The sequence below is a fragment of the Danio aesculapii genome, chromosome 21 (genome assembly GCF_903798145.1).
Source record: "Danio aesculapii chromosome 21, fDanAes4.1, whole genome shotgun sequence".
NCBI classification, from domain to species: Eukaryota; Metazoa; Chordata; class Actinopteri; order Cypriniformes; family Danionidae; genus Danio; species Danio aesculapii.
Window position 1 is genome coordinate 33,406,362 of NC_079455.1, and position 13,338 is coordinate 33,419,699.

The 13,338-nt window shown below is 37.8% G+C and overlaps 1 protein-coding gene across 4 annotated transcripts in view; it reads right to left on the reverse strand.

The window, feature by feature from the left end:
- ubap2a (ubiquitin associated protein 2a) overlaps positions 1–13,338 on the reverse strand; it is a 36,796-nt gene that overhangs the window by 11,195 nt on the left and 12,263 nt on the right. For 2 of the 4 annotated variants that reach the window (XM_056445996.1, XM_056445995.1), the window contains exons 3-17: positions 13,069–13,146; positions 12,877–12,987; positions 12,133–12,295; positions 9,560–9,637; positions 8,956–9,019; positions 8,765–8,862; positions 8,621–8,673; positions 6,526–6,596; positions 6,195–6,372; positions 5,735–5,984; positions 3,745–4,034; positions 1,345–1,538; positions 876–1,131; positions 415–454; positions 149–320 (exon numbers count right to left, since the gene is read on the reverse strand). In XM_056445996.1, coding sequence (XP_056301971.1) covers positions 149–320; positions 415–454; positions 876–1,131; positions 1,345–1,538; positions 3,745–4,034; positions 5,735–5,984; positions 6,195–6,372; positions 6,526–6,596; positions 8,621–8,673; positions 8,765–8,862; positions 8,956–9,019; positions 9,560–9,637; positions 12,133–12,295; positions 12,877–12,987; positions 13,069–13,146 — 2,096 coding nt within the window. Of the gene's footprint in view, positions 1–148; positions 321–414; positions 455–875; positions 1,132–1,344; positions 1,539–3,744; positions 4,035–5,734; positions 5,985–6,194; positions 6,373–6,525; positions 6,597–8,614; positions 8,674–8,764; positions 8,863–8,955; positions 9,020–9,559; positions 9,638–12,132; positions 12,296–12,876; positions 12,988–13,068; positions 13,147–13,338 lie in introns of all 4 variants that reach the window. The other 2 variants (XM_056445994.1, XM_056445993.1) reach the window with 1 other exon arrangement.

Below are 13,338 nucleotides of genomic sequence, written 5' to 3' on the forward strand. Positions count from 1 at the left end.
ATAGGTTTTGAACAATTGTAGGGCGAGCAAATGGCAACAGATTTTTTATTTTTGAGTGAACTATTCCTTTAAATGGACAAGTTATGAGTTACTTTGTGAATATAAGATGCTTTGTGAATATGGGCCCTCTAGTAGTACACAAAAGTACCTGCTGAGCGGAGGTAAACTGGCGGAGGACAGCTCAGATGCCAGGCTGGGCAGAGCAGAGCTGTGTGGTGTAACAGAAGAGGGCAACAATGAGGATGGGGCAGAAGGGGCAACACTTGTGCTGCTGACCAGAGAGGGAGACTCTTGTTTTGGAGTGGAGGAACTCGATGTGGCTGATGGAGAAGACATGAGTGTCATATATTGCGCAAAAAAAGCAGATAAAGTGCATAAGTAATTCACAAAATGAAAGTTAAGTGTTTGACTTACTGTCTAAAGCAGCAGAGGTCCTCGCACCATTGAAACCGTTCTGTCAGAGATGCAAGCAAAGTGCATTGAATCAATTATTTATATATATTTATATACAGCTTTATTGTATTGTAAGACTATACAGCTTTATTGTATATTTGATTAGTTTATTTTTAAGTAAATAATGTTAGACTGCTTCATTTTTATATTTGCTACACTGTCTTCATCTTTGCTTGTAATATGTTTCCTATATTTTATGCAGATGCACTCCCACACAAAATCTTTTATTTTTTATCCAATTAATTGAAAACTATTCTTTTTTTCCCCCAATCGAACTATTCAAGTAATCTTGTGAAATATTGCAATATATTATAGCAATGTACGTTTTATTCCCCCAATATCATGCAGCCGTACTATAAACTGAATATTCAAGTGTTAATTTTTCACTGCTCTACAGCTGAAGGATCTTAAATTGCACCCACCGTCACAGGTCCAGAAGGCTCCTTGCTCTGAGAAAAGGTCAGTCTTGAGTGAGGAGCCACACCGCAATCAAAGCTGTTCCCCGCCGATGACGCAGCGGACGAGGAAGAGGAGGAAGAGGAGGACGAGGGGGCTGTGGCCGAGCTGGGGGTGCTGTGGGACGGGGCGAGGCTGGGGAGAGGGACCGAGGGAGAGGGGTAGATGCTGTCAGAAGAGGCCAGAGGCAGCAGCAAAGGGACCGGACTGCTCAGAGATTCACTGCAGGTGAGATCATGGGAAACAGATTAGCATGCAGAATGGAGAGTTGTTGTTTTTTTAAAGCTAAAGAAAGACATGCGCTGAGAGATTTAGGAACATCAGCAAAACAAGATGTCCACTGCTCAAAGAAAAAGAAAAAGCACTTCAATTCAATTTAGACTTCACCAAGCACTATTATGTGTTCATTATAGCAAAATTGTAACCCAGACTGACCTGATTGGTTTAGAGTAAAGGCTGCTTTGTGACTGAGAAACTACTGCAGTCTCTCTTATGGGTTCGCTGCTGCAGTTCTCCGACTGGCTGAAGTCCGGCAGGGCAGATTCTGAACCGAAGTCCAGGGCACCAAACTGCACATTGAGACCAGACACATCTGCTGAGCCGGGCATCTCTACTGCAGACGCGGGGATCTGGATGCGCACATAGACAAGCATGTGAATACAGGCAGTAAATGCTGATAAAACATCAATTTTATTATTTTGATCATTAACATGGTCAATGACCCTTTCTTTATGAGGTCATTATGACGTTTTACATTTTATTTAGCAAGAACTGGACTGGTCCAAAACCAAGCTTCAAAATAAATAAAATAAATAAATAAATAAATAAAAATCTGTTTTATTTTATCTGATGTGGTTTTCACATTGATGAACGTTTCTCTAGCACCAAATAACCACATAAGAATGATATTTAAAAATCACATTGGCAGAAAATTCAATAGAAAAGTTATATTATTATTATTATTATTATAAAAGAAACATCTTTCAAAAAAAAAAAAATTGCATTGTCCAAAGCCCGCACACACACCGTATTTTAAACAGGAGTAAACTCACACAAAAATAATAATGTGATCCATCAATTAATACATACAATTTTGGAAAAAATAAACAAAATTGACAAAAAAATTCAAGCAATTTCCTAAAACAGGTTCAGGAGCAACTCGTCTGTGCATTTTCTTCTAAATTAACTTGCTTTCTCCTTCACTCTGTCATCTACCAGTTTACACAACACAATTTAGCTCCCGATGGATAACACTAAACGGTTGCGAAACACCAAGACACATTTTTTTTGAGGTGCTGATAGTCATATACATGTCCCACGTTGCTAAAAAACCTATTAGGACACAAATATTACACTAAAATGTGAAACTTGGTTATTTTCGAGCAAATTCGTTCATTTGGTTTAAAAAGAAATTTAGAAGCTACGTAACGGCGATGAGATCATTGTGTGAATTCCAGCCTGGAGACTGGATGTTTGTAGCGGCCGGTGCAATGTGAAGTCTTTGAGTTTTCAGGCTTAATTCATCAGAAAGACTTGGTTCGAAACAATCAGCGTGCTTTATTATGTATGAGATGAATCTTCATTAATATGCATGATAGCATTGAAGACTGTTTTTACCTGTTACAATGTTCAGACGGCAGAGAGACGCCACGTTGTGTTGCCAACCATAATTAAAACAAGTTGAAGAAGAAAAATAGTTTGGAGACATGGGTCATCAGTGTTGTTTATAAATGTGCTGCAACGAAGGTTTTGTTTTCAATTCCCACTATGAGCGCACAGCTGGACTCACACGTGGATTACAGTGGTCTGCTAACACGCGACATAAAAATACGTTTATAAGGAACTTTTTTTTTTACCAGAGATCTTTTTGCATCTGGAAACAGTGAAATCCGGATTTGACGCTAGTCTCCTTTTAAAAAAGACGCGGTTCCAGTTCGTGTTGATTGTCCTGTCTCTACAGACTAGGTAAGTGTGTGATCAGTGTTCTTTGTTTATGTTTATTCAGATGGCAAAGTTAGTTTCTATCGTCAGCAGTACTCTTCCAGTTTTTAAAGACATACCTTAGTCAAAATGATTTAGTTACTATTTACAGTGCGTTAATATCTCTACAATATTATAGACTGAAAGATCCATTGTAAATGCTGCTCTCAGAATGTAAACACCTTAATCAAACAATTACTGTCATGTAGGATTTTCGCTGCATTTTGTGACAGGATAGTCTAAACACAAACGGCTGTTTTGACACTACCTACCGAGTGCGCATCTAAGTTATTGAGAATTTTTTTTTCCCCCATACGGTGTGCGGTATCAAACATTCCATTAAAACAACACTCTTCCAGCAGTTCCTCGCATCTAATTTCTTGTTTGTCACTGGGGGCATGCATGAAATGTTCCTGAATGGAAGTGAAAGTGCCAAACTGCAGCTAAAGTCCACAAATAATTTGATTACTGATGTCCATGTAAACATAGTCACTGTCTTTCTCCCCTGCCTCTCTGTGTTGTTTTGCCTCTGTGAAAATCAGCATGTGCTCGAACAGAAACTCCCCTTTTCATGCAAATCCTTCCCTCTTTCGCCACTCCAGCCTAAACAGAGCTAGACACACCCACTTTCCTGATTTTTTTTTTCTCAAACTAGAGGTGTGAAAACACCCTGCTGAGACAGGGCCCTTTAAGCTCTGTCCCACAACATTTTGGACTGAAAATTTCAATGAACCCTGACAGTAAAATAGATTGTGAAGGTAATTTAATATATGCTTATCAACAAACTGTAGCAGGTAACAGCATGCTCATCATACAATCTTACAGTGCATGTTTGTGTTTCAAATGTCAGGTCACCTTGGAAGTGGGAGGTATCCGTCGCTTTTGAGTCTTTATCTGCCGCTGCTGTGTGCTGCTGCCCTGAGAGTCGCCTGTCTGTGAGGGGGCCATCGAGGGCCCGTCACGGTGCTGAGAAGGTTCTGGCGCTTTCGGAAAGGCTTCCAGTGTGCCCGGGGCAGTCGATGGGGTACTCAGAGGGGGAGGGCTGGGCTGCCTGGCAAGAGGCCCTGTGTGGGTCACGGATCCCTGCTGCCGCTGGGCCAGTTGGCTTAGCACCAAAGATGGCTCTGGCTGCATTTGAAACTCTCCTGCAGTGCACAAAGTGAAAATGCTTTACATGTAGTGTTAAGAAGTTCTTAGTAATTAACTGGTTATTTTAAAATGTATAAATAAACAAAATTATATTTGTGCTGATTTACATTTTAAAAAATCCATTTTTCTCCATTGTGTTATGATGAATATATTACCTGTGTGTGTGTGTGTGTGTGTGTGTGTGTGTGTGTGTGTGTGTGTGTGTGTGTGTGTGTGTGTGTGTTATTTTTAGTTAGTTAGTATTTCTTACTTTTATTATTGTTGCTATTATTATTATTACTATTATTATTAGCTTTTATTTTGTGATTTACAATGTGTGCTACTCACTGGTTGTTGATTAATTAATGACAATTATAATAGGTTGTTTGCAATCACGTGGTTCTGATGACGTGCAAAATTCAGATGGAGGGAAGTTAAAATCTGAATGGGAGACAAAGGAAAGTCTGTATTTTTGCGATTTATACCATATTTCAAAGGAGATTTAAATAGAAAATAACCACATCATATGTGGGATATGATTCTTATATCATGAAGAGAGCCGATTTTTCTACTGAACTAAAATATATTTGCCTGTCATCTATGCAGTAGATAATGTGTAATTACGTTACATAAAAAATACAATAATAAATACTAGTGTTTGAAAGCATACTATAGATAATTACTTGAATTAAACTATCATAGTCATTTTATTGTTGTTGTGGTACAACACAACTCTAGTAATAAATTATTTAATAGGCTTCAGTTTTCTACACTATAATGCACCACAGTTTACACTAACTTTATTACAGTTGATCAGTTTACTATGCTACAGTATTCTGTAGTATTCATTAACAATGAGTTTTACGCATTATACACTTTATTAAGTAGTTCAAAAACATGTTTACTGTATTATTACTGTTTTTCCCCATGGGGATATTTTCCATACATCATGAAATAACAGATGAAAGCATACAAAAGCGTGGACGTATAGTCTACATTATTATTGATATATTTTTGTAAGGGGCAAAAGAAGTGCTCCACAATAATAACCGTCTAGTTTTGTCGCAAGGGTTGCATTTCTTTTTTGTTTTGTCAATGAACTTACCATCAACAAACATTTACTCGATGTTCGATTACAGTTGTTTATTCTCACAAAACACCAGTGAAGACTTGGATTATTGCAAAACAAGACTGAGATTTCATTACAGCGATTGCATGGCAGGGTACATTATGTACATTCTCCTGAAGTGTGGTGGTGTTTGTATCTGATTTTTATATAACACATTAACATATTTATACACAAAGCTAGGCCTGTATATAATATTTATTAGTGATGTCAAATTATTACGTACAAAAAAAAGTTTGTACACATGGATGTATTGAATAAATGTTTATTACATACCACCTTTTCTTCCGTTTTTCAGCCAGTTTCTTGAACTTTCTCCCCTTTATAAAGCTAAAGTCCATAAAAGCGGTTCAACATTTCTTATTTTGGCCGATTTAAACAATTTTAAACATAAAACAAGAATGAAGAAGAACCACTTCCTGCCCTTCATCTGAATTTCACGAGGCATCAGTATCATGTGAAAACAACCTATAAAATCATTTAAAAAATGAAATTGAGTACAAATGTTTGATGTGAACCGTTTAGGTGTGTTCATTGCAGAGCAACAATGTTTTCAAGTATGAACTAGTTTAAAAGAACTGCAACACTTACGACTGAATTGGGAGGGGAGCGAAGTGGAGCTCTGTGTTCCAGGAGGTTTGATGTCCCAGGAGGAGGAGGGGACAGACATCCCCGTCCCCACCAGCCCCCCTACAGGGGTGCAGTTGGTCCCTGTGCTAGAGGGCTGGGAGGTAAGCTGCCCAAGACCAGGCCCCTTCAGCTGTTCCAGTATTTGCTGCCCAGCCGTCTGCCCGAGTTTTGGACCACCCAGCTCTCCAAAACCAGAACCCAAAACAGAGGACTAAAGAAAGACAAAAGCAAGGTGTCATCAGAAAACCCATTCAGATATTAATATACACACACTAATGGTACACAACTAACTAGAAAGAGAAATTAAATAGAAATAAAAAAAAACATAGCATAGCAACAACATTCACATGGGTCACTGCGATTCATGCTGCAGGAAAGCAGCTCTGTATGTGCTATAAATCAGGCCTGTGGATTGTCTCACCAGGGTGGCGTGTGTGTAGCTGTTGGAGCCAGCAGGTGTGCCTCCATTTCGAGCAGGCTGGTGGTGGGAGTTGGTGAAGACCAGACTGTGGCCGAGCCCCTGAGAGGAGCCCACGGCCTTGAGACCTCCCACCTCCTCTCGGTCCACAGGCTTCTGCAGCAGAGTAGACAGATCCAGGCTGCAACAAAACACACAATTCGGTCAGTTAAATAAGCACAAAGCATCATTATCAAGATGCAACAATCACATGATTGAAAATAAAGAATAGTTTTCTCAAAGTTAGCCTTTGCTGAACTCAAACTTATAAAATGAGAAGATCTAAATGTATTACCTTTGGCCAGGTGTGATGTGGTTCTCAGTTGGAGGTGCACAAGAGGAAGTGAACACTTTGGTCTCGGAGAGCTTTGGAGATATATAAAAAGGGCCAGTTAGTGTTTTTATTTAGTGGTAGAAATTAGGGTTGTCACAATGCTGGAATTCCATACCAATCGGTACTGGTATTTTAAAAACGTTCCTTTCCTGCAAACATTTAAGCACTGTGGAGCATGTTCGTAAACAGCACTGATTTCCAATTGTGCTCACGTGCTCAACAGAAATGACCGGATTGGCCGTGAAGGTCATCAGTTCACCTAACTCACCACTGTTTACTTAGTGTAACCACAGATGCAGGGACTCTGGAGCGTTTTGAAGTCACGTTGATCAGCTGGTTTGTCTATAAGCTGACATACGAGGAATCTGCTGATAAATCGTGGCTTTAAATCGATCCAGTGTGCCTGTATCTGATGTTTGGACGTTTTTACAATTTCAGTGCCGATTGGTATCGAATTCCAGTATTTTGACAACCCTAGTTGTAATACACTAAATGAACACAATGATTATAGTGCAAATTCATACAAATAATAAAGAAAAAAGTATAATAATATTTAGTAATAATATAATTAAATGATTATATTAAACTAAATTCAAGTATTATTGTTTCAAAGTAGCTTTACAAAATGTGCACATTACTGTATAATAATCAAAATCAGAAAAGTTAAGGTTGTAGTTACCATAACTTTATTAATCAATAATAACTTTAACTAATAACAAATAGCTTTTAACAGTTAAAGTTATTATAAGCATAGTTAACCTGCAGTTATAAAGTATATATGTGATGTCTATGTGTACACGTTCAATGGAGAGTATTTGTATATTAGGTTGTGTTTTCCTTTAACCGGGGTCTTAAACTGCGGGCCCCCCTCCTCCTCCCTCCAGCGTCAAAAATATAAGGAGATTCAGCCCACCAAAACATATATTTTGGAACCTCTATTACTGTTGTGCAGTCGGCTCTAGCCACTTGTGATTTTGACCCGCCACCTAGTCAACATTTATTGTCCTGCATTCAGATTAGTTTTACTTTCATTTTCTAACACACATGCGTTTTCTGTCTGTGGCTGTTTTAAAATATATGTCCGTAATTGCTCTTTTTTTACAAAAGCTCTATCTATATTTGTAAATATTCAAGGGTCGTTTGCTTATTTTCAGTTTCGTACAACCTGTTTTTGTTGTATATATACTTCTTCATGGCTTACACGTTATGCTGGTGGTATTAATATGATAATTTTGCTAATATTAGATTCAAATGGTCTCATTTAAAAGATTTTTCTCATGTACTTAAGATTTGCATAAAAACTATGTACATTAGTAAAATTGTACTGCTAGTTAAATTGAACTTGTTAAAGTAAATGTGAATATAAACATACTTTTCACTTTTTTGTTGTACTTTTACAAAAGAAGAAAGATATTGAGAAGAACAATTGGCAGTAAAGTCACTTAAGTTACCCAAACTGCTTTCTGCTGTTCTTGCGCTATTGGGACAATACAATTGGTTGGGGCAGAATAATAATAATTATTATTATTTGTAGTATTTTCATAGCAATTGAAAATCACCCTTCAATATGTACAACAAGAAACAAAAACCTCAAGTTTTGACTGCATATACTCTGTGGATGTTACTCTAACACTCCACCACACACACACAACAACCACATGCATATTTCAGCAGCTGATGTGTGACATGGTAAACATGCTGATTTGCATTATCAATGGTGACAGGTAATGCTTGAAATATAAACATTATGTTTGTTGTCCTAAGATGCATCAATTATGTCAGGTTTCCACTTTTTTTCTTGTACTTGAATGTTAAAACGGCCCTCCTATGAATAGTCAGTCACTGAAATGGCCCCCCGCCATTTGAGACCCCTGTCCTTGAATATTATAACAATAAAATATTTAAAATTCAATAAAATATTTATCATCATTTGTTTACTATAGTTTGAACTTTTCTCATATCTGCATATACCATGTCTTTTCAGGCTTATTAATTTCAAGCTTGGCAAATCCCATAATGCACAGGAGGTTAATAATAGAGCGTGACTCACACTCACATCTTCACTCCAGTCTTCAGCTGCCCACTCGTCCAGAGTGTTCTGCCATGCCACTGAACAGAATGTGTCAGAAAAAGAAAAGAGATGAGCGGGCCAAAGGATTGTGGGGAAATAAGTTGTATGTAATATAAGGCCGTATCTCACCTGTCCCATCTGTAGTGTCATTGGCCCCTGTCTCCCACACATCAGCGTGCGAGTTCGATGTCCCACTGTCGGTGGTGTAGTCTGCAGGGTTAAAGGTCCTGGAAAAGAACAAACAGAGATCTTAGGTGGCTGTGGTATGAGATTAACATAAGATTGTTCCTTAGTTATAACAGCACATAAAAGATTCTCACCCCATGCCCTGTGCTGTAAACCTGCTGGTAGCTGGAGCCCGACCTCTGCCTCTACCTCCAGACACTGAAGAATGAGATCAAATCAAATATCGTAAGCTCTAGATTGACCTATGAGTTCCTACAAGTTAACCAATGGTTATATTTTTTCTAAGTATTGCATTTTGAAGATCTTTAGAGCTTCAATAGAGAAGATGCGACTACTCAGAGAAGGTTTTAATGCAGTGTTGACAGCCTATAGCTGCTATAACTGTCAGGCTGTTAGTGGGCTAAAAGCTAATTCATTTCCTTTAAAGCACCAGCACTACAGACATCAAAGCACTGTGCTCAGCAATAAAACAACAGTGACTGTTAGATGTCAAATCATCTGCTATGAGTAACAATGTAATTTCAGTTTAAAACACTTGTTTAGTCTAGGTTGTCTGTCACTCTACTGTTAAAAACAACAACATCTAACCGTGTCTGATGGACAAGAGCATAATTACACTGGCGCTCAACTAATACAGAAAATACAAATGATAGAATTTGCAAGTGTAGTTGTAAACGCTGCTAATAAGCTTAACTGATGTGAAAGACAGAGACATGTTTACACTGAGTGTGTGTTTACCTCTCCCTCTTCCTCTACGCCCGCGGTCAGCACCTCTCTCCACAGGAGCAGGATCCACACCATTCTCTTCAGTCCTTGCTATATAAATAACAGATCAAGGATGAGCCTTTTAGAACCTACTCACACATATGAATGAAGCGATTATAGATTGTGGCTGTACGATTATAGTCTGAGGAATAATCACGGTTATCATGATTATTATAAATTCATTAATTTCAAAACACTTCTAGTTTAGTAAATCACATAAAAACTCCTCTTTAATATTATTTACTTTAATATAAAAACTTTAATATTTTAAAGTGTTATTTATTGCTGCTTAATAACTACATAATACAGTACATGATAATGATAAAAAACAAACAGTCCATTTCTTTTTGGACTTCCAAAGTTTTTGGAATTTAAACAAAAGTAATAATTTTAAGCTGAAAATAAATTCAGAACAATAAATAAATGAATAAATAAATAAAAATAAGAATAAATAAAAAGTATTTGTCTAATGTAAATATAAGCATCATATTAGCAAAGTATTTCCCTTTTAAAGAGAACAAAATGTAGCCAATGGATGCTGAACCTCTGTCTGACGGGAACTTTTGATCAACTTTATTATAAACAGAGTTGGGTGTAACGCGTTCCACTAACAGGTTACTGTATTCCAATTACATTATTAAGGAACGCAGTAATGTAACGAATGACATTATATATCTGTTTGTAATTTGATTACAGTAACTAAACGCAATGTAATTGTGTTACTTATGGTACAAATATTGTTTTTAGGAGAAAAAAATGCTTCTTTTGAATCACGTTTTCTGTTGTCATTTAATAAGCATGTGCTTTCAAATTGACAGAGAATGAGAGCTAAAATGGTTGCTGTCGAGAGCGGTTGCTTCTTCAAGTGGAAATGCAGACATTACATTGATTTCATTGAGCGTAAAAACAAAAATAATCCTGTGAAATTCAGTCTATGTCCAGCCTCTAAAAAAGTTTCGACTGCTTTTAACTCGGACAGCAACTTCTTCAAGCACTTGAATTGAAAGCACTCTAGGAAATACTCATCGCCAAAAAGGATACTGGGGCCCAAAAACATAGTGGTCCAACTCTAAATTGGATTTTGTGCAGGACCGGGAGTGAAGGTATCTTCTGAATGTGAAGAGAAGCGCAGCTGCTTATGGGGCCGTTCACATATCACGTCTTTTGCATGCGCAATACTGTTATTTCGAATGCAGGCACGCGGCTTGCGCACACATATTTGGAGCTCATATTGTGTACGCTCGCATTTTCCAGGTGCACCAGATGAAAAGCAGTGAAAAGTCATGCGACAAGAACTGACCGATCAGCTTCATGCTTTGTATGGAATTTACACAAATCAGTAGATTAATTACCTCAGACAAACACAGAACACCCATACACTGCAGTGCTTTTGCATACTATGGATGTGCTACAACGGTTACAGGTTTCCAGTTCTTCTAAATCCTTCTTTTGAAAAAAAAACAAAAAAACAAGACAAACAAAAAGACAAACAGGTTTGAAAAAAGTGAATGATGAGAGATTTTAAGTTTTAGGCGAATTCTTTAAGTATTTTAAATATGTCAAGCTGCTGAGATCAACACATTGTAATGTTTTTCAGTGAATATTAAATTACTGAAAGAGATGCAGTTTATTTCTGTATTTTACAGGTATATTTTATGTTTTAAAAGTAACTTTAAAATAAAGTAATTAGTAATCTGATTACTTTTTACAAGTAGTAATTAGTAATGTTTTCCAGTAGTAGTCAGTAATTTGTAATCTATTACTTTTTTAAAGTAACTTACCCAACACTGGTTATGAACTTATTTGGTATTTTCATTTTGTATTTTTTTTTCTCTCTTTGGAGTATAAATGTATGTATTACATACAAAGTATGAAGCTGAACGGTCAGATCTTGTCACCTGACTTGTGGTGTACTCGTGCCATTCTACTAGGAGCGCCTGAAAAGCGCCAGCGAGCCGTGCCATGTGTGCGTCGCTCCCAATATGCGTGCAAGAAAAGAAATAACGAACTTGCAAATGTAAATGGCCCTCAGGCTCAGCCACAGTTTATCTAGTGTGCATGCATACGGCATATAACCATGCAGAAACAGGGTGTAGAAAAGCCTATACGATTAATTAACCATGACGAATTAAATCCCAGTTAATAGCGCAATCTGTTGATCGTTGCATCCCTACTGACACTCAACTAGAGGAAAACAAGTCCTAAATATAGATATGGTGTGTTATTTGATGTAGAAACTCACTAGGTAGTGTCAGTGGAAGTATATAAAACACATGTGAAATGGATCTAGCACACATAAATAAAAACAGTCTGAAAAAAATTCCCTCATGCAAATTCATGGCTGTGACTAGGCTTTCTGTCAGGGAAATGGCTGTGTAAATGAAAGAAAATAGGTCACAAGCACAGGTGGTGACAAAAAAAAAAAACTACACTTTAGTATTGCCTGAATATTACTGCTGAATATAAGCAAAACTACAATGTAAACACAATACATTTATAAAACTAACAATAATAAATAAATAAAAATCACACACCAACACACTCACCAGGCCTGTTGCGACTGGTCCCTCGGCCCCGGCGGCTCGGCCCTCCACGACCCTTGCTGCTTTCCCTCTCTTTCTTCTCCCTATTTTCCTTGTTTTCCTTACTCTCAGAGGAGGGGCCGTCCTTCCCGAGACTTTTCTTTTTCCCCACCGTTTCCCAAGAGGTCTACAAGACAATCGAGAGATGAGCTAGCCAAAATACCCATCTACCTACCTAAAATAACATAATACACCAGGTGTTGGGTATCGATGTTTTACGTAAAGGATTTCAAAACAGGTTTGCTAATCATCGCCACTGAACCCTCATTACAGACAAAGGACATTGAGGAGCCCGTATCGTGACAGAGGTCTGTTATAACACAGGATTACCTTCTGATCAACACTACAGAAGTGACCCAGTTTCTATTTCGGAGTTTCATTCCCAGAAATCATTCGAACAAATCCCAGTCTATAAGCAGAGGCCTCTCGAATATCACTACAACAATAGTTACAAGACGCTTTATCTCTGAAGCAGATTATTGTCAATCACATTTAAATCAGGACATTAAACACTATGGTATGTTCATTGTTAAGCTAAAAACTACACACATCAAAGTCAGGCTTGCTTTGCCACAAAGCAGTTGACATTAGCAACAACAATTATGATGAAAACCATTTCTACTTCTCCTTTTAAAATAACTTATCATGAGTTATTTTGCCTGCTAAGTAGTCTAGACCACAGGTGCATCCGTTAAATGTGACTTTTACCGCATCAGATGTTCCCTCGAGCAGGAAGTTGATGGCTCTGTTGACGTCCTCATTACAGTCGTGAAGAGCAACCATGCAATCGTCTTGGTTCTTCCCTGTAACCTCCATTAACTGCGAGCAAATATGAACGTCGCTGGGGTTAATAGAAGAGATTAAATCTCATTTCACTTGACGGAAGGGAGCTTCTTGTACCTGTTTCACTTTGTCCTCGAAATCTGCATCGTTCTTGTCATAGATCATCTGGGCCAGGCGGATCTGTTCGGCTGTAGCCTGCAATTGAAGAAAACACTGTGAATATCAAAATAAGCAGTATTCATTTTTAACAATAATATGGTAAACGTGTGAACTGTCAGTCTTAAAATAGATAAACACCTCTAGTACAGATGTTTAGACTGGATACAGCCCTTAAAACAACTCTAAAATTCAAGTTATGGCTAAACAAGCAAGGTTTTCCTGAATATC